Source organism: Suncus etruscus, chromosome 5 (genome assembly GCF_024139225.1).
Source record: "Suncus etruscus isolate mSunEtr1 chromosome 5, mSunEtr1.pri.cur, whole genome shotgun sequence".
Lineage (NCBI taxonomy): Eukaryota > Metazoa > Chordata > Mammalia > Eulipotyphla > Soricidae > Suncus > Suncus etruscus.
In genome coordinates this window covers 95,707,442-95,734,146 of record NC_064852.1, presented here as the reverse complement: position 1 = coordinate 95,734,146, position 26,705 = coordinate 95,707,442, and the positions used below count along the sequence as shown (strand labels likewise).

Here is a 26,705-nt window from a genome sequence, read left to right as displayed (position 1 = left end):
AAAACAAAAGTACCCTAGAACCATTCAAATGTTGTGTGTTTGTGTGTGTGCGTGTGTGTGCCCTTTGTTAATGTGTTGTAATTTAAGCTTTTGTGTGTGTGTGTGTCTGTGCCCTTTGTTAATGTGTTGTAATTTAAGCTTCTGGGCCGGAACGATAGAACATCAGTAAGGCGAGAACATCAGTAAGGCGTGCCTTGCACGCAGCCAACATAGGACGGACCCCGGTTCAATTCGAATCCCAGCATCCCATATGGTCCCCTGCACCTGCCAGGAGCGACTTCTGAGCATGGCCAGGAGTGACCCAAAAAACAAAAAAAAATAAATAAATAAAAAAGAGAAAAAAAGAAAATTAAGCTTCCCTGTTCAACTGTATTTCCATTATCCCCTAAGCTCTTTGGTTTTATAGTCCCATGATTAGAGGTTCTTTGTCCTTTGTCTCCTTTCCCATCCCCCCCCTTTTTTTTACTATTCCTCAGTCTTGACATCAGCAACTATATTCTAATACTAGCTTTGTAACTAAATGGTGCCTTGTTAAAAGACATAGAATAAGTGCTTGTTAAATGAAGTTTAATTTGTCACTTGTGATGATTACCTACCTACTTTGTCATGTGCTGAAAGCTAGGAATTTGCCCCAAATCACCCAAAAAGTAAAAAGTGGTGTGGAATATAGAACCATAGAGGAGAAAAATCATATACAAATGAAATTAAGTAGAATAAAGGGAATTATTTTTGGAAAGATAGGGAAAAAAAGAGAAAACTATCAATAAAATTAATCATTTTTACTAAAAAGAACCTGTATTAACATTTAACTTGCAAATTTTTGTTGGTTTAACCTTTTGCATTTTTGTTTTTTAGGTACAAGAAAATTCCCCAGGACATAGAGCTGGTCTGGAGCCATTCTTTGATTTTATTGTTTCTATTAATGGTTCGAGATTAGTAAGTTCAACATTTTATAGTATTTCCTGTAGTATTTGTAATCATTTGTAAAAGGAATTTTTTTCAGGTTGTCTTAGGATGGATATTCATTAGTTATAAACATATAAAAATTGGTATGCTACCAATTTTAAAAAATAATTCTACAGTAAGCATGAAAATTCAAATGTGTAATAGTACAAATAGTATATATATGCATATATACACAAACACACACACATATACACACTGCTATACCTTATATTCTAATGATGGTATTCAGGGAATATAATCTCTGGAGACTTCTACTTTAAACGTTAAAGTTTTCTTTAATCGAAAAGAAACCAAGGGCCGGGCGGTGGCGCTAAAGGTAAGGTGCCTGCCTTGCCTGCGCTAGCCTTGGACGTTCCGCGGTTCAATCCCCCGGTGTCCCATATGGTCCCCCAAGCCAGGAGCAACTTCTGAGCACGTAGCCAGGAGTAACCCCTGAGCGTTACCGGGTGTGGCCCAAAAACCAAAAAAAAAAAAAAAAGAAAAGAAACCATGAAAGTGAAAGTTACACTGATTTTAAGATGTCAGGCTTTGCCGGAAAAATAGCATGGAGGTAAGGCGTTTGCCTTTCGTGCAGAAGGACAGTGGTTCAAATCCCGGCATCCCATATGGTCCCCTGAGCCTGCCAGGAGCGATTTCTGAGCATAGAGCCAGGAGTAACCCCTGAGTGCTGCTGGGTGTGACCCAAAAAACAAAGATGTCAGGCTTTTGTAAGTTCCTGGCAAATCAATTATTTAAGACTTGTGTTCAAATAGTTTATCAGTTTCATTGCACCTAAATTCTATGATAGATAAGTAGTTTTTAGAAGCTGACTTAGTTATATGTTCCAAAATATAGAATTAAAACCAGTTTTTATAAGTTGTGTTCGACATACCTACACTAATGGAAGAAATGAAATAATTTTAGCAAAGATAATTTTAGCAATAGCCATTTGGTGGTCTAACTTTCTCACAAGTGTCAACTTTTTATTCATTACTTATAAGTGGCTGGCCCTTACTTATTCTTTTAATGAAATTGTAAAATATTTCCATTGTCATTTTCTTCCAGCCTCTAATAAATGAAGCATATTTTTAAAGAACAGAGTACCAAGCTGAACTTCAACCATACTAACGCTCTAGATTTTAAAGTTAAATTCATACTAGATTAGTAATATGGGATGTTTTGTTTTTGCTTAAGCCAAATAAAGTGGGGTTATAAATACCATAATCTTTAGTCATCTTCTACTAAAAGTTAGTCAGGACTTGTTCTTAATGTGAGTTGCTCTTAATTTCATGACATCTTTTACTTGGGGATCATTTGAATATTAATGAAACCTTGGCCTGTTGAATGTTTAAAAATGTTAATTATTAATGCTACTACTGTAGGGCCATAGGAAACTTAACCTAAGATTAATTAATATTAAATTGTATGAAGTAAAATAATTTCTATGTATTCACAGAATAAAGACAATGATACTCTTAAAGATCTACTGAAAGCAAATGTTGAAAAGCCTGTAAAAATGCTTATCTACAGCAGTAAAACACTGGAGCTCCGAGAGACCTCAGTCACTCCAAGTAACATGTGGGGTGGCCAGGGCCTTTTGGGAGTGAGCATTCGCTTCTGCAGCTTTGATGGGGCTAATGAAAACGTATGGCATGTGTTGGTACGTATCATCTGTCACTTTCACTTTCAGAAGCAATGTAGGAAGGTATTTTAACAGTGTTTGCCTTGATTTGGTGAAATTATAAGGTTAGTACTGTTAGGCAGTTTTTCATTTCTTAAAAATTAGAATTTATTGCCTTTCAAGTATGAACTAACTTGTAATTCAATGCTACATGGGTACAATGAGATTATCATGCTGAATGAATTCAGAAGAACAAATACAGAATGATCACTCTCTTGTGTAATTTAAAGAAACATAGTAAGGAAATAGCAATTGACCTAAGAGTCCGGCTGCAAACCTGAGTCAGCCTGAGGGGGTAGGGGTGCAATGGGAGTAAAGGAGGGGACTTTAGGATATTGATGTGGGGAAGGATGCTAACACTGTGGTAGGTGTGGTTTCGGAATTGTATGCCAGAAACTATTATGAATGGTGGTATAAATCACAGTGCTTAAATAAAAAAATAATTTAATTAGAAAGCTTTAAAAATTATCTATGTGTATATGTGTGTGTGAATTAAGAAAATCTTGAGAAAGAGAAGCAAATATAGATGCCTAAAATCTTTTTATTTCCTTTATTTGTTTTGGGGCCACACCCAGCAGTGCTCTGGCTCTCTGTAGGAATCACTCCTGACAGTGTTCAGGAGACCATATGGGATGCCAGAGATCGAACCCAGGTCATCTGCATCCCAGGCAAATGCCCAATCCACTGTGCTATCACTCCAGTCCCTATGATCTGTTTTTGTTTTTTTTTTTTTTACTCATTAGAAGGTATGTTAAGGAAGATAGCTACAGAAACACTATGAATATTGATTAAATATATAATTTATAAGTTTATGAGATTTAGAGTATATTCTGTTAGGATTTTTTGTTTGCTTTGATTTTGTTTTGGTTTGGTTTTTGGGCCACAACTGGCAGTGCTCAGAGGTTACTCCTGCCTTTCCCTCAGGAATTACTCCTGACAGGTTCTGGGGACCATAAAGGATGCCATGGTTTGAACCCGGTTGGCCTCATGCAGAGCAAACATCTTCTATGCTGTACTATCACTCCAAGCCCCTCATTTTGTAGGTTTTTTGTTTGTTGTTTGTTTGTTTTGGTTTTTGGGCCACACCCAGCAGTGCTCAGGTGTTACTCCTGGCTGTCTGCTCAGAAATAGCTCCTGGCAAGCACGGGGGACCATATGAGGACACCAGGATTCGAACCAACCACCTTTGGTCCTGGATCGGCTGCTTGCAAGGCAAACGCCGCTGTGCTATCTCTCTGGGCCCTCATTTTGTAGTTTTAACAGAAACTGTAGAATGCTTTGGCATATCTCTAGCAAAACAGTTTATTTTTAGGTCAATCTAATTAGGAGCTATGAACTTTATTGTTTGGAACATTATTTCCTATCCATAGATGTCTGTCTTTGTGTCTCCTAGGAAGTAGAATCCAATTCTCCTGCAGCACTGGCAGGTCTTCGACCTCACAGTGATTATATCATTGGAGCAGATACTGTCATGAATGAGGTAATTTGTTTGTTGATAATGAAATATAACTTTTTCTCTGTGTTTCAGTTCAAAGGTCTACTGCTACTTTGTATTTAGGGTTGAGATTTAGGTTTGGGTTGGTCAAAGATAATACATGCCTCAGGGTTCTTATTTGAGTGGTGTCTTATTTGGTAGAATTGTGAAGAAAAACACACTGTGTGACAGTGGATGGATTTGGTGTGTGGTAATCAAAAAGCTGTCACAGGCCAGAGCAATAGCACAGCATTTGCTGTAGGCCATTTGCTTTGCGTGCAGATGACCCGAGACAGACCTGGGTTCAATCCCAAATGGTCCATTGAGCCTGCCAGGAGCGATTTCTGAGATAGAGTAACCCTAATGTGCTGCTCAAAAACCAAAAAGAAAAACAAAAAACTAAAAAAGCTTTTGTATACTATAAGTATAAATAAATTCTCATTTTAATTTGTTTTGTTTTTGTTTAAATTTTTGTCTTCAACCTTTTGCTTTTTTTAGATGATAAAATTGTACCTAGTATAGTAAAATTGTCCCTGATATAATTTGATGTGTGATATACAAAAAAACTGTCACATACTATAAAATATAAATTCTTACTTTTGGTTATTGATTTTATTTTTTTCTTCCCCTTTTTGCCTTTTATAATAGTCCCTGGTATATAACTACTATACTAGGGGCAGTTTAACCAAACAACTCATTTTTAATAATGAGAATAAATGCCAAATATGTACAATTTTTATATAGAAAGGTTTTACTAAAATTGCTGACTAGGGAGAGCAACAGCTAGATAAGGCTCCTGCCTAAAAACATTGACTAAGTGATAAAGTCACTGACAGAATAAAACTTGCATTGGGGCCGGCCAGGTGGCGCTAGAGGTAAGGTGTCTGCCTTGCAAGCACTAGCCAAGGAAGGACCACGGTTTGATCCCCCAGAGTCCCATATGGTTCCCCCAAGCCAGGGGCAATTTCTGAGTGCTTAGTCAGGAGTAACCCCTGGGCATCGAACAGGTGTGGCCCAAAACACCAAAAAATAAAATAAAATAAAATAAAATAAAACTTGGATAAAGTAAATAGTTAATATTGAGTTATCCTTGCTTAGAATATTGGTTCTGGAAAAAACATTTTTTAATTTTTGGGCCACATCCTCCAATGCTTAGAGTTAATCCTGGCTCTTCACTCAGGAATCACTCTCGAGTGTGCTCTGTAGACTCCACAAGATATCAGATATCAAACCCAAGACTGTTTCCTGCAAGGCAAGTGCCTATCTCTCAGGCCCCTGGAATTTTGGTTTTAAAGCTAGAGGGCCCTGCATCTATTCAACTGGTCCTTTAATAAACTATAACTCAGCATTGATAAGGGGGAAAATCCTGGTCAATGTTGAATGAAACAATCATACTTGAGAGCCTGCTTTTGTTTGTTTTATGTTGTCCCACTCACTATAAAGTTAAGCAACATAAATGTTTTGTGATGTTTTTGCAGTCTGAAGATCTATTTAGCCTTATTGAAACACATGAAGCAAAGCCATTGAAACTTTATGTGTATAATACAGACACTGATAACTGTCGAGAAGTGATTATTACACCAAATTCTGCATGGGGTGGGGAAGGCAGGTAAGTTTATTTTTTAGATGTTACGACTGCTTACAACTTACTCATTAAATGTGTTATTAATGTGTTATTTTTAGTTTAAAATTGTTTACTGGTTTATTGACTTCACTAAAGAAAAGAAGTACTTAAAATGATATACAAGGTTTTTTTTATAAGGCATATATTTAAGGGACACAGTAGATCTATTGTGCAGTTGACCCTTGAGATAAAGAAGCATGTAGTGAGGGGGGTCTGATCCCAATGCATTTGAAAATCTGCATATAATATTTTTTGTTTGTTTTGGAGCCACACCTGGCAGCACTAGGAGTTAGTCCTGGCTCTGCGCTCATAAATTACTCTTTGTAGTCTTTGAGAACTATATGGGATGCTAGAGATAGAATTCGGTCAACCATGTGCAAGACTAATGTCCTACCCTCTGTTCTAGTGATCTAGCCCCTGCATATAACTTTTTTTTTTTTTTTTTTTTTTTTTTTGCTTTCTATTTCTGGTTTTTGAACCACACCCAGCGGTGCTCAGGGATTACTCCTGGCAGGCTCAGTGGGTCTTCGGTATGCCAGGGATTGAGCCCAGGTCGGCTGCAGATAAGGCAAATGCCCTACCCATTGTGCTATTGCTCTGCCCTAGCTGCATATAACCTTTTTTTTTTTATCTTTATTTAAACACCTTGATTACAAATATGATTGTAGTTGGGTTTCAGTCATGTAAAGAATACCCCCCTTCACCTAACTTTTGACTCAATGAAAACCTTCACTAATAGCTTACTTTTGTCTTATTGATGACATAAACAATTGGTTGATGTATATTTCATGTGTTGTTTGTATTTATTACAGAAATCCTGAGGAGAAAATACATTTATGAATATGCCCTATATTTATTTATTTTGAAATTTACATATAAGTCAACCAATTTATACGGTTCAAATACTTTGCTTATAAGTCAACAATAGTTCTCTAGGAACCTTTTTGTTATTTTAATAAAATAGTCATCAATTTTATTTTCCTAGTTTTCTTTACTCATAGTAGAGGAGCTTTCTTTTGGTGAATTATCTTAGTACTGTGCAGAAACTGTTGACTTTAAGAAATAGATTGTTGGGGCCAGGCGGTGGCGCTAAAGGTAAGGTGCCGGCCTTGCCTGCGCTAGCCTTGGACGGACCGCGGTTCGATCCCCCGATGTCCCATATGGTCCCCCAAGCCAGGAGCAACTTCTGAGCACATAGCCAGGAGTAACCCCTGAGCGTTACCGGGTGTGGCCCAAAAACCAAAAAAAAAAAAAAAAAAAAAAGAAATAGATTGTTGTTGGGGCCGGAGAGATAGCATGGAGGTAAGGCATTTGCCTTGCATGCAGAAGGACAGTGGTTTGAATCCCAGCATCCCATATGGTCCCCCAAGCCTAGAGCCAGGAGTAACCCCTGAGCATGGCCGAGTGTGACCCAAAAACAAAAAGAAATAGATTAATGGGGCCAGAGAGATAGCACAGCAGTAGGGCATTTGCCTTTCATGCAGCCAACCAAGGATGGATGGTGGTTTGAACCCCAGCATCCATATGGTTCCCTGTGCCTGCCATGAATGATTTCTGAGCAGTCAGGAGTAACCCCTGAGTATTCCAGGTGTGAACCAAAAACCAAAAAAAGAAATAGATTGATACGCACCAAAAGTTAGGCAAAGTACAGAATTGTAACAGCCACAAAAGGCGATCTATAAGCAGATTTGGTAAAATCTGCTTTCTGGACTTTTAATCCAGTTAGTTCTCTATTTTCAAAAAGCCAAACCAGAAGTAAACCATGATCTAAAGTAGTTGGTTTTTTTTTTTTGGGGGGGGGGTCCCTCCCAGCCACACCCAGAAGTTACTCCTGACTCTGTGCTCAGAAATCACTCCTGCAAGCTCAGGGGGCCACCTGGGATGCCAGGGATCAAACCAGGGTCTATCTCCCATCTCAGGTCAGCCACATGCAAGGCAAATGCCCTACCACTGTGCTATTGCTCCGGCCCTGATCTAAAGTTTTTAAGCTCTTTGAACTATTGCTTACATTGTACAAGTTTTTATTATTTTATCAGGGCCAGAGAGGTAATACAGTGGTTAAAGTATTTACCTTGCATATGGCTAACCTGGGATCAAGCCTTGGGATCCCCTGAGCAGCATGAGTTTGGCACAAAAAATAAATGTCTTGGTCACCTTTTTAATTGAGTTTTGTGTAAATGTTATAAGAAAATCTAGGGTTTGAAAACTGCCAAATTGCTGTGAAAAGGAGTTAGTTGATGCAGTGCCCTTACTTGAGATTTCATTCCCTGAAAATATTTTCATAAGAATGTTAGATTTGGATGGGGCCAGAGAGATAGCACAGCAGTAGGGCATTTGCCTTGCACATAACCGATCCAGGACAGAAGGTGGTTCGAATTCTGGCATCCCATATGGTCCCCCGTGCCTGCCACAAGCGATTTCTGAGCACATAGTAACCCCTGAGGACTGCTGGGTATGACCCAAAAGCAAAAAAATAATATTAGATTTGGGACCAGAACCATAGCACAGTAGATTTGCCTTGCATGCATCAACACTGATTCAATCTATGGCATTCTATATGGTACCCCAAGCCCTCCAGGAGTGATTCCAGAGTACAGTCAAGAAGAAACCCCAGAACATTGTCAGGTGTGGCCCAAAAAAACAAAAGAAAAAAATAGAGTGCAAATTTGAGGGCCTGAGTGATAGTAAAGTGAGCAGGATGCTCACCTTATACTCAGCCAACTAGAGTTTGACCCCCCATATGGTCTCCTAACCACTAGTAGGAATGATCCCTAAATGCAGAACCTGGAGCAAGCAGGCCCAAAAAAATAATGCTAAATTTGTTGTAATTTGAGAAAAAGTGAAATGGCAATATAATACTAAGAATTTGGTCATTTAAGTTATCCTTATCCTTTGCTCAGATTTATAAACTAAGATGTCTCCTGACAAAATTGAATTCATTTCAGAGACTGCCTCTTCGGAACTCAATTCAGAAAAAGCAAAGTGCTTTATTCATTAAGTAGACAAATTTTAATTTTATAATAGAAAAATATACATCTGGGGCTGGTGTGTTAATGTAGCTGGTAGGGCACTTGCTTTGCATGCACTGACACTGACCCAAATTCTCTTGCTGGTATCACATACGATCCCCAGTGTCTGTCTACCAGGAGTGATAACCTGAGAGCAGAGCCAGGAATAAGCTATGAGCACCATCGCTTATGACCCAACACCTTCCTTCTCTCCAGAAAAACTTTATACTTGTGGACTAGAGAGTTAGCACAGGGTTAAAGCCTTTCCTTTCTCACAACTGATCTCCATTTCATTCCTGGCATCTCTTGGTTCCCCCTGAGCAATATTGGGTCTAGCCCCAAAACAAGGAAAATAAAAGACAAAACACTCCAACCTCTAATACCAATTCAGGTCAGGTTGATACCACACGAGTGTTATGAGCATGGAATAAAAAATGTAAGAAAAGGGCCCGGAGAGATAGCACAGCAGTGTTTGCCTTGCAAGCAGCTGATCAAGGACCAAAGGTGGTTGGTTCAAATCCCGGTGTCCCATATGGTCCCCCGTGCCTGCGGGAGCTCTTTCTGAGCAGACAGCCAGGAGTAACCCCTGAGCACCGCCGGGTGTGGCCCGAAAACCAAAAAAAAAAAAAAAAAAGAATGTAAGGAAGAACTCCAATGGTGACCTCTTAACACCAAAGAACTTCTGTAGCTTTAAAATTACATTGTCTAAATGCTGCTGTATTCTTGTTCTTGGTAAACTGTACTCTAACTCAGTTGTTCTCTTTTGGAAGTAATTTTTCTTTTGAATATGATTTAGTATCTTTTATTTCTGTAGGTAATCTTGTACACAGTTTTCCTAAGTTTACTCTCATTTACATACATTTTGCCCCTATTTTTTATTCTTCCTTTGAGGCCCCCATACTTTATTTATTACAACAAATATTTATTTTCTCTCAGTTTCTTTGACTATCTTTTTATTTTATTTTATTATATTTTATTTTATTTTTTGGTTTTTCGGGCCACACCCATTTGATGCTCAGGTGTTACCCCTGACTAAGCACTCAGAAATTGCCCTGGCTTGGGGGGACCATATGGGATGCCGGGGGGGGGGAGGGGGGGGGTCGAACCGCGGTCGCGATCTTTCCTTGGCTAGCGCTTGCAAGGCTGACACCTTACCTCTAGCGCCACCTCGCCAGCCCCTATCTTTTTATTTTCAAAGGATCTCTATTTTCTCTTCATAAGCTTTCTTATCAACACAGTTATTTTGATGAATAAGCATCTTGTTTCCAAAATGTAGTTACTGCTGAAACGCTATTATTATTGATCAATATAAATTATTTAACCTTACTTTCTTCCTTTAATCTATCTGAGATGGACTTCAGGAGGAATTGCAGTTTTGATAGTAAGAAAATGAGAGAATAGGGAATAAAATAATTTTTTTGTTTTGTTTTGTTTTTGGTTTTTGGGTCACACCCGGCGGTACTCGGGTTACTCCTGGCTGTCTGCTCAGAAATAGCTCCTGGCAGGCACAGGGGACCATATGGGACACCGGGATTTGAACCAACCACCTTTGGTCCTGGATCGGCTGCTTGCAAGGCAAACGCCGCTGTGCTTTCTCTCCGGGCCCAGAATAAAATAATTTTGTAATATGAAATAGCACTGTGGAATCTGATAAGGAAGAGCTGTAATTGGTCTGACTTGCTGCTTTTGCAGCGTTAGGTGAAGATAATACTCATGCAAGTAAACAGTTTCCTTTACAGAGTACCTACAAGACTTAAATTTATCTAGTAATTTAGTAATCTAGATAAGAAGTATCTAGAAGTAAAAGCAATCAGGATGGTAACAGAAGTTGAAGCTTCTTCCTCACCACTTCACTGTGGTGAGGAGCTGGAGCCTTGTACAGCAGGTAGGATGTCTGCCTTGCACATGCTGACCTGGATTTGATCCATAGTATCTCATATGGTACCCTAAGCATCACCAGGAGTAATTCCTGAGCATTTGAATAAATTTTGGACAGTGGAACTGCTTTGTTATCTTGGGTGTTCTTCGGTTCCAACTAGTAGAAACTTATAATTAGGCATAGATTCATTGTTATAACAGGGGTAAGTTTAGTTAGAGAAATAACTACATTGTGAACTATCCTAACAATGAGAATGTATGAGGGAAATAGAAAGCCTGTCTAGAGTACAGGCGGGGGTTGGGTGGGGAGGAGGGAGATTTAGGACATTGGTGATGGGAATGTTGCATTGGTGATGAGTGGTGTTCTTTACATGACTGAAACCCAAACACAATCATGTATGTAATCAAGGTGTTTAAATAAAATATGTATATATATTTATATATATAATAAATCCATTGTTACAAGGTCACTCAAAATTAAGAACACAGCTGAAGAAGCAGATTTGGACAGAAGACTCAATAACTCAAGGGATTTCTAGGAAGAACGATTAATTAATTGGCAATTTCATCAATATTCTGCTGAAGGGATGAGGATGGTTTTGGCTTTTATTATATCTAGGATTTGTGGCTGAGGATTAAGAGTGGTAATAGACCTGACTTTGATCATGAGCATCTCTTGGTTGGGTAGCCTTAAGTCCCTATTGACAATCTGAAGAATTGCACACATGGCAGAGAATAATTCCTCCCCTAGAGAAAAGAATAATGGAAGATCTAACAGACTCCAAAGTACTGTGATCATACCTTACTAGCAGTATGTCTCTGCTGGTATTAGGACAGATTAGAAGGATTCTGGATTATACGTGACTGATTTGTCAGCCTCTGAGTTAGAACCATGGTATCTGTAAATAACATCATCTTATGGAAGTACTTGGAGCTCTTCAACTAGAAAGCAATATGTCATTCATTTAACCAATAAGAGTCGAGTGTCAGCAAATGTTAATGCAAATAAACAAAACAAATCCTCTCCTCTGACCTTAATGTTGAATTGTGGAGACAGAAAATAAATAAATATGCAATATGTTAGGTAGTGATAAATGCTTGAAAAAGCTAAGTAAGTTCATTATCCATGATATGAGGAAGGCTGCAACTTCGTATAGGTTGGTCAGAAAAGATCTCTAATAAGAAAAGACATTTTTGCTGGGCCCTTCCTGGCCCTCTCAGGAGAGCTTCAGGAGACAGAAGAGAAGAGAAACAAGCAAAGCTGACAGGTCCCCTCAGTCTCTCCCAGTTGCACTGGTGAAGGGCGGGTGTGTTCTTTACATAACTGAAACCCAACTACAATCATATTTGTAACCAAGGTGTTTAAATAAAGATTTTTTTAAATGGACATTTTGTTATGTAAGCCTCATAGAAATGCAAGTGATGACTGATAACAATGACTTTAAGAAAAAATGTTTCCATAGCCTAGGATGTGGCATTGGATATGGATATTTGCATCGAATACCTACTCGCCCATTTGAAGAAGGAAAGAAAATTTCTCTTCCAGGACAGATGACCAATACGCCTATTACTCCTCTTAAAGATGGGTTTACAGAGGTAAGAGAATTTTTTTTGCCTCCCTATATCATACAGTTCGCACCAGGACAATTCAGGTATTGATGTATGCAGTGAAAGCACTAGTTGAGATAGGGCAAATGATGAGTTAAGTATTGATTGTGGTGAATCTGAGGTTTCCTCAGGCCCTGCTGGAGGTTAAATATATGGGCATGAATTTTAAGAAAGAAGACTAGGCTAGACATGCAGATTTGGATGCCATCATGATGCAAAGAAAAGACAATTAAATTTAACCCAAAGAGTGTGAAAATATTGTTGCAGAATTGGCTCAAATTGGCCCTGAATGGATTAGAGAAATGAAACTGAAAAAAAAAATTTTTTTTAATCCGTGGTATTCAGATAAGTGAGCAGAGTCTAGTAAAGAAAGCTAGAGAAAAGTACTGTTTCTAGAAGAAGGGCATAGTCAGCTAGGGGAGATCCTTTAGAGAAGGATTGAAAACAAAACACATCTTAGACTCAAGTAAGTTCAGAGCGTTGACAATGTGCAGGTATCAAATTCTAGGGGCTGCCGAGTGAGTGGTGAATGAAAGTGATGGTGGCTAGAACTTACTATTTCAAGAAACAGCTGGGAAAGAGAAAGCTAAGTATACCTAACAGGAGCAAGGTAAGTCTTTTAAGGAATAGGGGATGTTTGCACAAAGGGTTTTGTGGGGGTGAGAAGCAGCTGTACTCAGAGCTTACTCCTGGCTCTTTGCTCAGGGTTCACTCCTGGTATGGCTTAGGAAACCTTAAGTCAGTTGTGTACAGTGCAAACACCCTACCTGCTATGCTGTCACTCCAAGCCCCAATTTATAGGTTGTTTCTTTTTTTAATGTTTCCACTGCAGAATCACGAGACAGTTAACTTTTATCTTTATAACTAAATAAAACACAGACCCAAAAGCAATGCTGTGATTGTGAAAGAAATATTACTGCAGGGCCAGGAAAGAACTCAGAAGACGCCCAGCACTATCCCTGAGCACCACTGGGAGTGACCATCACAAAGCTGGGAGTGGCTCCTCAAACACTACAGTGTGACCCCTCCTAAAAAAAACACAGCTGCTGCTGTTGTTTTATGATATGCAGTTTGACATCCTCAGTACCAGGAACTCTGAGAAGTCTCTCCTTTGCTCGTTTCCACCTCGCCTATGGCACACCACCAGAACTTGTGTGTTATTCCCATAGCTGCTTCCCTAATTAATGCTTTCCATCCCAGACATACCTATTAATGGTGATTTCAAAACACTAGTGGTTGAATTAGCACCTAGGAAAAAGGGTCAGAAGGCAAGTCAGTGTGGTCAGAGTGTGCCAAAGGATGATGGAGCTGGCATAATTGGGGTTTTCGTAATTGAAACCACTGGTCCACCCTTCTCTGCAGTTCGTAGATTCACATCCCAAAAGCTAGAGAATTACTGAGAAAAGAATGTTCATGAGGTTGAAATTTCAGAGACTTCCCAAAAAACCTGTCATGTTAATAAGGCTTCCTCATTTCTTATGAGTAGTGAAAGTTAAAACAATGAAACATGAAAACAGCCCAGGGATAGTTGGCAAGTAGGGCATTTGCCATGCAGACAGCCAGCGAGGCCCCATCCCCAGCATCGGTTATGGTCCCCCAAGCACTGCCAAGAGTGATTTCTTAGTGCAGAGCCAGCATCTTCAGGTATTGCCAATAAGGAAAAAAAAAAAAAAAAAGAACAATAAACTAACTGAACATTTAGTAGGAAGAAAACATTATTTTTTAGCTTTTAGTGTCTGGGGTGTTTAGATAAGAGGAAAGAGTGGAATCTCCCGGTGTGGAAATAGAACAGTGTGTAATGGGTTAGAGACTGTGTTGGGAGACCTCAAGTGTTAAGCTGGGACCAGTGTACTGCGCATAGTCCTTGCCAGGTATGGGAATTGGGGCTCTTAAGGCAGAAATGCTTTTATCTGTAGGAAAAGTTCTTTCAAATAAATTTCAGTGATTTACTTTTGTTCTTTTTTTTGGAAGGTCCAGCTGTCCTCAGTTAATCCTCCATCCTTGTCGACCCCAGGAACTACTGAAATTGAGCAGAGTCTGTCTGGACTGTCTATTAGCTCTACTCCACCAGCTGTCAGTAATGTTCTCAGTACAGGTGTGCAGAACAAAATGTGTTTTTTATTGTTTCGTTACACATGATACTCTTTTCTGCCAGCTCAGATACGAACTTTTAATGCCAGTTTTCTCTAGAAACTTTAGATGCACTCTCATGACACCTAATACCGCTATAAAAGGTGCAGAGACTTTTTATCAACATGTTTTTAAACTCTAAGCTTCTCTTGGATCATACAAATTGTACCTCAAAGTTCTGTTTATTTACTCAAACAAATACTTGTGCATCCTCTGAGTAGTCGGCCCTGGGAATATAAAAATGAGCCGGGTGCTTTTTCTTTATAGATTTAGTCTTTCCCTGTAATCATGTACCTATTTTTCCTTTTCTTTGTTCCTTTTCTGACTTATTTATCCTTTTTAAAAAATAAATCCTTTTGGATGAGTTATTTTCCCCAGTTTACCTAGGTATGATTCATATACTTTGCAGTGTACCCATTGAGTCTTTTTAGTACATTTGCAGTTGTATATTTGTAACTAACTCAATCAATTTTTGAACATTTTATTTACAAAGAAACTTGTATCCATTTTGCAAGGCAGTTACTGGCCAACTTTCTATTTAGCTTGTTCCCTAATATAAACATTTTATATAATGTGTGTGGTCTTGCATAACTGACTTATTTTACTTAGAGTAATTTTACAGAGGGGGCTGGAGAGATAGCATGGAGGTAAGGCATTTGCCTTGTATGCTGAAGGACAGTGGCTCAAATCCCAGCATCCCATATGGTCCTCCGAGCCTGCCAGGAGCGATTTCTAAGCATAGAGCCAGGAGTAAACCCTGAGTGCTGCCGTGTGTGACCCAAAAGCCAAAAAAAAAAAAAGAATGATTTTACAGGGTTCATAAGAATATGTTACCCACTTCTAGAGCTAAATGTTCCATTTATGAGTTTAGATTTATATATTATTCCATTATTCCATAGGAGTATTCCATCTTGGGTTCCATTGTATAGTTATAGATACATACATTTTATATCAGTTGACAGTTTCTATTTTTTGCTCTATCACCCACAATGACTACTATGGACATTTGTTCATAAAACTTTGTTCAAAACAAAATTTGTATATTGGTTTTGCATGCAGATTTTTTGTTTGTTTCATTGGGGGATAGTAGCATTGTTGAGTATATTCTGTATATCACAGAGTATACTTACATTGGTATATTGATACAATGTTGTTCCTTTTAAAAGAATCAGGGCATGGTAGAGCAGTTAAGGAATTTGCCTTGCACACAGCCAAAGCTGGTTCAATCCCCAGCACTGCATGTAGTTAGTCCCTTGAGCACCACTGTGCGTGACAAAAAAAAAAAAACCATAGCTATTAAAAAAGTACTTTGACTCGGCAATAAAGCACATGCCAGGCCCGGAGCGATAGCACAGCGTTGTTTGCCTTGCAAGCAGCCGATCAAGGACCAAAGGTGGTTGGTTCAAACCCGGTGTCCCATATGGTCCCCTGTGCCTGCCAGGAGCTATTTCTGAGCAGACAGCCAGGAGTAACCCCTGAGCAACGCCAGGTGTGGCCCAAAAACCAAACCAAAACAAAACAAAACAATAAAGCACATGCCTTGAGTGTGTGAGTTTCTAAGTTTAATTTCTGACAAGAAAACAAACCCAAAAATCCTATCTCTTAAGTTCTTTGTCTTTTTAATATTAAGAATATATTATGTTCCAGCAGTTGTTAAATACATAAATATGCCATAGTTTTATTAACATATTTTATTATTGAATTCTAATTTATATTCAGAATATTTTCCCAAGGTATAATTCAAATTTTTATGTTTTTGTTTAGGATTTACTCAGGGGAACATACGTGATGCCAGGGATCAAATGAACTCTGGTTAGATACTTGTAAGGCAAATGTCCTAATACCCACTTATGCTATCAATCTGGCCCCCAAATTTTTATTAAAAATATCAAACACAAAAACTAATAGAATAATATATATACCCTACCATTCAGCTTTACCACTTATTAATCCATAGCATACTTTTTTGTTCTCTACTCTTCACTTGATTGGGGGTTTTTGTTTGGTTTTTGTTTTGTTTTGATGCCATACCTGGTTGTACCCAGGACTTGTTTCTGCACTAAGGAATCACTCCTGACAGAACTCAGGGACCATATGGGGTGGCAGAGATCAAATCCAGATATATCTCATGCAATGTAAACATCCTCACTGTACTATCTCTCCAGTCTCTTGATTAATTGGTTGAGGTGTTTTTTTTTTGTTTTGTTTGTTCCTTCAAATTTTATTGAGGAAACAAGAAAATACAGGTAGCATTCACATCAGTTAGGCTACACTTCAGTTTTAGAACATTGTTGTCTCTTTTTTTTATTTTTTTATTTTTGGGCCACACCCAATAATGCTCAGGGTTTATTCCTGGCTATGCGCTCAGAAGTCGCTCCTGGCTTGGGGGGCCATATGGGATGCCGGGGGATCAAACCGCGGTCCATCCTAGGCTAGCGCTGGCAAGGCAGACACCTTACCTCTAGCGCCACCATGCCGGCCCCCACATTGTTGTCTCATAACATTGTTATTTCCTTTCCTAGTCATAATTACAGTTGGAAGGAGTGTTTTAGCCCCATTTATAATTCTATTATTTGTTTTCTTATATCCCAGCAGAAGACCATCTTAGTACTGAATAAACTTGGTAAAAGTGAGTTGGTTTATTCCACAAGGCAACATCCCAAACGTGTCTGCCTAACTCCCACTCCTGTTCCAAATAAGATTAGTTCAATGCTATATCCCAGCTCTCAGTCTTTTTATTCCCTAATGTTTTAGTTTTCTTGTAACATAACAGTAATTCATTTTTTTTGTCTTACAAAATGTGGTCTGAGAGCCCTGATTATTTCTTTAATATTAAAGATAGAAATACAGTAGTCGGGCCAGAGCCATAGCGCCTGACCTGACTTCAATCCCAAACTTCCTATATTGTCCCTTGAGCATTGCCAGGAGTAATTCTTGAGCACAGAGCCAAAAGTAACTAACCCCTGAGCACCGCTAAGTGTGGTCAAAAACAAAAAACAAAAAAAAACAAACAAATGAACCAATCATTCCTCAAAAGAATGAAAGAGGAATCAACATCTCACCTTGATAAGACCAGACTCTGGCTAACATTACTGGTTTTATTCTGGACTGAAGGCAGAGCACCTCCTTATGTGGTGGGTTCCAGCAGCCTCCAAACCTGACCATGACAACAACAACAACAAAAAAAAAATTTCACCTTGAGTAAACCATAAACAGAAATATGAGAAAAAACTTTTAAAATAGTTTTTATTGAAATAAATTTAGAAAGCCGTGAAGTGTAAGAAAGAGAAACACAGGATTTTCTAGAATGGAAGTAGACAAGCAAAGAAACAGCCAGGCAGACAAGACATATATTCAGTGAACAACATGGGTTTGAAGAAAAAGCCAAGGAGCAACTTTATTTTTTAATGTTTTTTGGGCCACACCCAGCAGTGTTCAGGGGATTACTCCTGGCTCTGCACTCAGAAATTACTCCTAGCAGACTTGGGGGACCATATGGGATGCCCAGGATTGAACCTGGGTCGCCTTGTGCAAGACAAATGTCCTCCTTGCTGTGCCCTAGCCCCAGGAACAACTTTTTTATGGTTAGATTTTTATTTCTATTCATTTGTTGCCAGAGATTGAACTCAGATTTCCCTATATGTAACACATATTTGAACTCTGAACTGAGCTTTTACTTCTGTCAGCCTCCATATTTGTTATCCATATGCAATTTTAATTCTATTGTTCCACATTATTCCAATTTTAGAAATGTAAAAGTTTGTTTTTGAAAGGTCAGAGAAATTACTCATTGGTCTTGACCACTAACTTTGACCTGAATTTAAACCATGACAACACATAACCTAGCCCACTTGCAAGCACCACTGGGCATAGCCAGAGTTGTCCCCATCCCCAATCCCCAACTCGCAGAATCTGATGAAAGCAAAAACTTTCCCAATTGCATATACCAAATATTGTATACACTGCAGGAGCTTCACATTTCTGATTTTTCTGAAACAGTGTTTATGGACCCTGATTAGGTCTAGTGTAAAACTGTCCAGTGAATTTAGCTGGGGTTGGTTTGAAGCTCTCCTAGCATAACAGCTTTTGTAAAAGGCCTTGTAGACCTATGTGCTCTGATGGCCCCTGGTACAGCCCAGAGACAGGACTGACAGACTCCACCAAAGATCTGAGCATGGGGAGGAGCTTCCTGAAGACTCTTCTGATCTCTTCATTCTTGGCTTGCTGTGTTAGAGTTATTTTCTAAAGACGATGCTTTTATTTTAGGTGTACCAACCGTACCATTATTGTCACAAGTAAGCCAGTCCCTTGCTTCTGTGTCACCATTGAACCCAGCTACTACATTACCAGGTAATTGGTAGAAAAACTAGAGATGTGCATCAAAGCTGAATAAAATATTAATACTCTGCTTCTTTAAAATATTACTCATACAAACTACATAGTAATTGTGTATATCATTTAATCTTATTTTGTTTCATCAGTTACTTTGTGATAGATGATAAACAAATGGCAACAATATTTTAGTCATCAGCTCCTTACCTGCTGAGCCTTAAGCTCTTTCTCTTGGTGGACTACCAGCCCAGTCCCCAACCCCAGGGCAACATTGATCTGGGGCAGGTCTGTCAGAACTTCAGCACCTGCAAGTTCAGGCTCTGGTAGTTGTTGATGTGAATAGACATTGTGTCCTGGAAGAGAGCGCCCTTTATTTGCAGCTTTGGCATAAAGATAATTTTTTATTCCTCTTACTATTCCCAGTGAAGATCAAGTAAGTCCTTTTTCCAGAAAATACAGATCGAATATTATTTTATTGATCAAATATACTTGGGTTGTAAAAGCCAGTAATTATAAGACTTGAGTTGCCTTAATACAGATTTAAGTCATTAACCAAATGTATTGTCTAGTCACATACCCAGAGAAAAAGGGGATATGGCATGGGTACTTTGAGTAAGAGGAGTACTCAGAAATTTTGTACACAATTCCACAACTCTGCGTCTGAAACTTTCAGCTCTAAAAAAACTTTTTTTGAGACTGTAGACCTCAGCCACATACAAAGACCACAGTTCTGTGTATAGCCATACTTGCTGCTATAACTTAGCCCCTTTCTCCAAACACTCAGGCCATGCTCACTCTTGTTCCCAGGCTTTTAGAAGTGTTTTTTTTTAACCTATTAGCTTTGCTATCACTTATGTACAGAAAGATGATGTGTTTTGGTAGATTTGGTTGTTGGTGTTGTAATAAAACAAACTGCCTCTTAAGAAGTAGATTTTTAATGTCCTCGCTTTGAAATAGATAGTAGTTTGCTCTGTATATAGGGATTGGAAATTTTTCCCCCCTGATGAAATGATCTTTTCTGTTTTCATCCTTCTCCTCAGGTCTGATACCTTTACCAGCAGGACTTCCTAACCTACCTGCCCTCCCCAATCTCAACCTTCCCACGCCACACGTCATGCCAGGTGTCAGCTTACCAGAACTTATAAACTCGGGTATGTTGCCAATCTTACGCTCCTAGGGCTCTGATTAATAAAAAGCTTTATCCAGGATAGCCAATCCTCTCTATATCAGTTTTTTTCTAGGAAGGGATAAATCAGTTCCAAAGGGTTTTTGTGAATGTCTTTTGCCTGGCTCCTCTATTCTTGCTATTTCTTCTCCCTGCTTCCTGGCAGCCCAGATGACTTATGTGGGTGGGCTGAGGAGGGTATTCTGGACAGTGCAGGGAACAGTTCACCCAGGTAGAGGTGAATGAACTCTGCAGCTCGTTTCATCGGGAACAGCTGCCATCACTGAAGTAGTGAGACCAGCACAGAAACTTAGCTATGAAACATCACCCTTGCTCAGCTGGCCGGGGTTGTTATTTAATCACTACTCTTCCTTAGCAAATGTTTGTATGATTAAAAACTTACTTTAGTTGCAAATAGCACAGCACCTAGGCCAAGTATTTACTCTCAGATTCTGTGTGCTGATGAAAATGAAGCAACAGAGTGATACATAAATCTGCTCTAGTTAATGTGTACCCAGATTACCTTTGACTTGGAGAGGGCTACATGACAGAGTGGACTTTTTTTTTTTTTCTTTTTCTTTTTTTGGTTTTTGGGTCACACCTGGCAGCACTCAGGGGTTACGCCTGGCTCTATGCCCAGAAATTGCCCCCAGCAGGCTCGGGGGACCATACGGGATGCTGGGATTCGAACCACCGTCCTTCTGCATGCAAGGCAAACACCTTACCTTCATGCTATTTCTCTGGCCCCCAGAGCGGACTTTTAATTGCTTATCTTAGTTGGCCCATGAGGACCCTGGTGTGCACTGTGCCTTTTCTGTCTGGATACTATACACCAGCTATATGTCTTCATATATACCCATCTCAATAACCCATTTACTTTTAATCAGGGTTTCCAAAAGCAAAGGGAGTACTAGTAAGCTCAAAAGAACATCAACTTTGTTAGTGCTCCCTTTGTCTTACCTCCTGTGCCCTCTCTTCTTGGCTTCTTCCTCTACCCTAGTCTGCCCTAGACTGAGAGCATAAAGGTTTTCTCTAGTTTAGTAATTTCGCTATAAACGAGGTATGAACCAGCTTTTCTAGAAGTGATGCTTTTCCTTCATTCTGCATTTTCAGATCTTCAGCGTAAACCACTGAACTAAATGGCTTTCCATCCCCAGGCCTAACTTAGGTTCTTAGGAACTTGGGTCCAGGTGAGGCTATTACAGGGGCTGCACTCCAGCCTTGTGTCTGCTCCTCCTCTTTGCCCGCTCTTTGATTGGCTTCAGGTTCTCCCAGCTGCCATTCATGTGGCTGTCCCTCCCTGCTCTACAATCATCCTGAGCTGACTGAGCCTCACAGCCTGTGGGCTAGAAGCTAGGAGCCCAGTCCGAGCCAGCTGCTTTTGCAGCAAACTTCTCACTGGGGATTTGGAATAAGAGTTTGTCTTCTCCCCTCAGCTTCAGTGCCTTCAGTAAAATGCCAGGAAAGACAAGTTACAGGAGGATGAGAGCTGTCCTTTCAGTACTGGGAGGATGTGTGATATCTGTGCCATTTCTGTCCTAGGTCTACCACCTATTCCTTCCTTGCCTCCCCGAAACCTACCTGGCATTGCACCTCTTCCCATGCCATCCGAGTTCCTCCCTTCCTTCCCTTTGGGTCCGGAGCTCTCCTCTGCAGCAGGCCCTGGGGAGCTGCTGCCCCCGACCAGCATCCCACCCTCTGGCCCTGTCACCGCCACGGCAAAGGCAGACGCTGCCCCTACACTCACTGTGGATGTGACGTCCCCCATCCCCAAGGCCCCCACCACCGTGGAGGACAGAGTTGGCGAGTCAGCCCCACCCAGCGAGAAGCCTGTGTCTGCAGTGATGGATGCAAATGCCTCAGAGTCCCCTTCACTTTGAACCCGTCTTGGAGGCGGCATGACGTGTGCCTACGTAACCACGGAGCGAGTCTGGAAATGCAAACTACCATTAATTTCATACTAGTTTGTACCTATCTGTAGGCATCCTGTAAATAATTCCGAAGGGAAAACTAAGCTAGAGGATGTGGGCTTATCTCCTGCCAAGTCAGGATGGGGCTGCCAGGGCTGGGAGGGGAAGGTCAGAAAGTACTTGTATTTTAAAACAACCAAAAAAAAATTGTGAGGGTGGCTTGCTGCCAGGTTTCCACTGCCATTCTTGGGGTGTTCATCTTTGGGAAAGGGGTGACAAGGCACTCTCAAGGCCCCTTACCTCCCTGCTGCTCCTCTGTAAGAAAAAGAAATATTTTATGCCTAGTACTCTCATGCAATGTCTCTTGTATTTTGTAAACCATTTGTAAGAATGCCAGACCACCTGAGTGAACTGGGAAAGGAAGATTGGTTTTACTTTTTGGTCTCTGAATCCCATCTCTGTTAAGGTCTACACAAAAATCCGAGTGAAGATGTCTGTTAAAGTTCACAATGTGCACTCTTAATTGAACATCTTTTTATTCAGCCTATCCACAGACCCTTGTTTGGAGCTCTCGAAATTACTCAGACAACATTTTGTAACTGCTGCTGATGCTTTACACGCCCACCGAAAAATGACATTTAAAAATATAAATAAAGGAGATGTTACGCAGTTTTCAACCAGAAGGTGGCACTCTGTGGCTACTTATAGCTATAACCGAAAAGCATAAATACAGCAATAAATCACAGTCATTTTACTTTATTCTTCTTGTGGTCCCTTGAGGTCCCAACTCCTAATTGCCACGTGTGCACTTGTGACTCACTGTGTCACACATCTTAAATGTCATTTGTCATGTCTCATGTTTGTTTGCTTTCTCTAAGTTTTCTAAGAAACTGCTAAGTTAAGTGGAATTGATTTACTGAATGAAATTAAATGCATATTATATTTGTTTTTTAAATAAGATGAAAGAGATTTGCTGGTTATTGCTGAAACCAGGGCAGGGGCTCTGCAAAAGGAACAGCACAAAAGGGGCAGGAGAGAGCACCCAACAGCCTGTGGGGCCACTTCACTCGGGAGCCAGGTGCGCTCTGGGGATTAAAACAAGTTCTGGATCTAGTCAGAGTATCTCTGCAGTATGAAGGTTTCTAGAATATTCCTCTGAATCAACACCCCCATTTATTTTTCAAGAAACATACTCTTTAAGACATATAGTCGTAAGCATATTTAAATGTCATGATTTTTTTCCAAGAAAGGTAATGTTGAGCATGTTGTTACTTTCTAAAAGATGCTCATATTAAAAGCACATTTAAGCAGATACTTTAGTGGGAAACCATATTTTAGTTTTACAATATGTCATTTTAATAGTTCTTGTTTGTTTGGTTTTGAGCCATAACCGCAGGCATCAGGGTTTACTCCTGGCAGGCTGGGGGATGCTGGAATCAAACCCTGGCAAAGGAAAATACCCCACCCACTATACTATCCTTCCAACCCCCAATTTTAACAATTCCCTGGAAGGTGATGGCACTGGTCACATCATAGCAGGAGAGTCTCCGTGGATCCAGAGAGCTGGGCTCTGTGGAGAGGGGCTCATCACTTACTCAGCTAGGTTGGCTCTTTGACTCTTCTTGAGAAGGAAAATACTGAGTTACAGATAGTCTCTGCTTCCCGCAAAAATAAATCTCAGTGCTTATAGGCAGTGCTTAAGTCCCTAGGCATCAGGGTCCAGTTCATGGAAAGGGACTCCCCTTTCCCCCCAGGCTCTCTGTCCAACAAAAGGCTTCACTGCTGGTCTGAGAGTAGAGAATCATATAGTCAGGATTACTTTTGCAGCCATCTCTGTGGCTCAGCAGTGCCCAAGTTCACAGAGAGGAGGAGGCACACACATGAGACCTGGGTTTGGTGGGATAACAGAAAAACACAGGATTTAGTGCTAGCTGGGGTTATTTTGAACAGGCTTGGTCACTACATTCAAGTTTCAGGACATAGACATGGGTTTCTCTCCTTTGTAGAAGAAAAAAATGAACCGGGCCCTCTACCAGGTCAGCCTCTCGCCTCTACCTTGTCATTTTAAGGTGTGGATTTTATTTTCAAGGGGCTTTTGTTGACCAGATGTAGCTAAAACTCCAACTCTGCCATCCTCATTACAGCCAGAAAATAAAGGTACACCTTTCCCTTTCTTTTGAGGATAATTCAGAGCACTTTGGCTCAAGTTTTTTCAGCTCCCTCTAGTTACAGCAGAGAAAGGGAGGCTTTCCTGCCACAGAGCCAGCTGACTCTGAAGCCAAAAGAGTTCACCAAGTGTTAGGATACTGTGGCCACAGTGTCATGGAGACAAACTGGAAAGTTCTGAGATAACTGGCAAGAATAAATCAGGAGCAGGGAAGAGACTAGTGGAGCAAGGAAAACTAAGTGAAGGGTGACATGCACAGAGCTGGATGGGCTGGGCTGGGGACTTCGAGGACTTTGTCTAGAAAGCGGGAGTCCCTGAAGGCTTCTCACTGGCTGGCTCAGCTCTGCCTTTGAGAAATCCCACCCAGCAGTTTAGGGCCTGGAGGAGCTAGAGCTCCAGGCATAAGAGCTAAGAGGAGAGAACTTAAAGGGAGACCCAAGAAATGCACTAGAGGGAAGGTGCAGGTGTCCGGCAAGGCCTAGGGATAGACAGCTTGAAGGCTTGACCTTTTGCCTTTGAGATTTTTTTCATTCCTAGCCCATTACTGAAGGCACTTAGTTTAGAACCAAACAATCGAAAGGAAATGAAACAGGCCTTCCTCCTTTGTGCACCAGTGTTCAAGAATGGCCCTGCCTTGGCCTGTAGTTGAAACCTCACCTTTAATTGTCTGGCAACCTGAAAGGGCGTTCTACCCTGACTCCATCAGAATCACCTCTATGTGGATTACCCAGACCCTTGCACCTTTGGAAAGCTTCCCACGAGTGATGTATTGAACAGGGGGTTTCTGCCCCTGCTTGAACCTCTTTCTTCAGGTTGCAGTTAGCACCAGCTGTTCTGCCTTCCTTCTTACCAAGGACTGGTAAGAGTCGCCCTGGCCCCTGACCGGACCAAGCAAGGGCAAGACTACGAAAGCCTTTTCTTTTCTCTTTGTTTAATTGAATCAGATACAGAGTTAAAAGTTGTGGGTTGAGTTTCACAGAATATTTTAGTATCCTATCACCAGTGTTCACTTAAGGTATTTTCTTGCCCTTTGTACACATTAGAGGAGGGGTTCATTTATTGCCACAATTTGTGCATTAGAACTAGAAAGAACAATTCCCAGGTTTATAAGCAACCCTTTCCTTTATGAGCCCCTTGGGTTCTCAAAAGGGTAGAAATTAATACTACAATCAATGAGAACACCAGAAGTCCAGGCCTGTGGCAGAGATCGTGGGATAGGTTCTGGGTACTTAGGGGAGAGAACAGCTGCCCTGTTTACAGCTTCTCTGCATAGGTCTGGAGACAGTTTTTATTTAAGTGCAGCTGAGTCTGAAAAGTACGGGAAACTCTTCAGAGTTTCAGGAACCTTGGTGCCCTCTGACCACTCTCAGATGCTCAAAATCAGAGAACATTCCATTCTGTGCTGAGTAAATGGATCCCCTGATTTCAGTATTAGAGTTGAGTGTTCACCTGGTAACTGGCGGTGATGCAGGCCTCTAGAACTTCAGGTAATATTATTGTTAAGGGGTCTAAAGGAATACCTCTGTGGCTTAAAACGCAGGCCTTGCTACTAAGGTCATGAGTTTAATCCCCAGGAATGCTAATATGCACCACACATGATCCTAGCAGCTCTGATTTCTTTGATCCTCTGCTGTACACATTTTCCTGTTGGATCAGAATCAAGTATGTGTGACACCACAAAAGAGTGAAACCCCCAATCAATGCCACAGCTAAAAAGTGTAAGGACCATGGCCAGGAAGTGTGAGCACTACAGCTGTCACTGAAGTGCCCATTTCCCAGGTGAGCACACATACACCTAAAGGAGTCAAACTCGGTGAGCCTGGTGGCCAAGTATGCAAGCACCACAGCTGAATAGAGGATGGCCACGGCTATCCAGGATTCACAGCTACAAGGAAAGAAAAGGGGGAAGAGAAAATAAGTCACAATTGTTTTATCTGCTCTCTGCTTGGGAGCTGGTGTGATAGCACAATGGCAGAGCATTTACCTTGCACGTAGCTGACCTGGGATGGTTCCAGGTTCAGTTCCCAGCATCCCATATGGTTCCCTGAGCCTGCCAGGAGTGATTTCTGAGTGCAGAGCCAGGAGTAACCCCTGAACACTGCTGGTGTGGCCCAAACCCCTCCCCCAAATAAATACTCTGCTTGGGACCCAAGAATAGTCCGGCCAGTAGGGTGCTTGCCATTTATGCTGCCAACTTCATATAGTTCCCTAGCCCTTCAGAAGCAATCCCTGAGCACCACCAAGTGTAGCCCCAAAACAAATGCTCTCTGCTAAGATCTGGATAATGAATGAAGGTGCTGAGCCAGCCCCATATGCAGGACAATTGGCCTTTTAGACAAGAGGTAGCAGTGTGGCTTTCCCACTCTGCGATGATTCCTTTGAACTGATCTCTTTAAATGGGAAGTGTGAGTTGCCAACATTTAAAAACCAGGGCGTTTTATGTAAACACAGTCAGCTGTTGTCTCAAGTTCTGAGAGTCACTGGTCTAAGCACCTGTCTCACAGCCTTAGAGCAGAGTTGGGCCCCTGGTGCTGACGGTGAGTAAGCCTGGCAGCTCTGCTTTCTGATTCTGCACTTGGGCATGACTTTCCCACGCCATAGCCAGCTGTGTGCAAGCACAGCCAATGAAACAGTGTTTTAAAGACTTGTGAAGTCAGAGAGATAGTACCAGAGAAAAAGATCTCACCTTGCATGCAGCTAACCTAATTCAATCTGATACTGCATATGGTTCCCCAGGAATCATCAGGGATTCTTTCAAGTACCACCAAGTGTGGTGTAAACAT

At 40.8% G+C, this 26,705-nt stretch overlaps 1 protein-coding gene across 1 annotated transcript in view; it reads left to right on the top strand.

Annotated features, from left to right (window-relative positions):
* The window catches only part of GORASP2 (golgi reassembly stacking protein 2), a 44,993-nt gene extending 22,484 nt beyond the window's left edge, over positions 1–22,509 (top strand). Inside the window, exons 2-10 of the mRNA XM_049773445.1 lie at positions 856–936; positions 2,402–2,605; positions 4,020–4,106; positions 5,579–5,709; positions 12,074–12,206; positions 14,190–14,313; positions 18,615–18,698; positions 19,721–19,831; positions 21,388–22,509. Coding sequence (XP_049629402.1) covers positions 856–936; positions 2,402–2,605; positions 4,020–4,106; positions 5,579–5,709; positions 12,074–12,206; positions 14,190–14,313; positions 18,615–18,698; positions 19,721–19,831; positions 21,388–21,725 — 1,293 coding nt within the window. The 3' untranslated portion in view covers positions 21,726–22,509. The remainder of the gene's footprint in view (positions 1–855; positions 937–2,401; positions 2,606–4,019; positions 4,107–5,578; positions 5,710–12,073; positions 12,207–14,189; positions 14,314–18,614; positions 18,699–19,720; positions 19,832–21,387) is intronic.
* Positions 22,510–26,705: the final 4,196 nt, after the last annotated feature.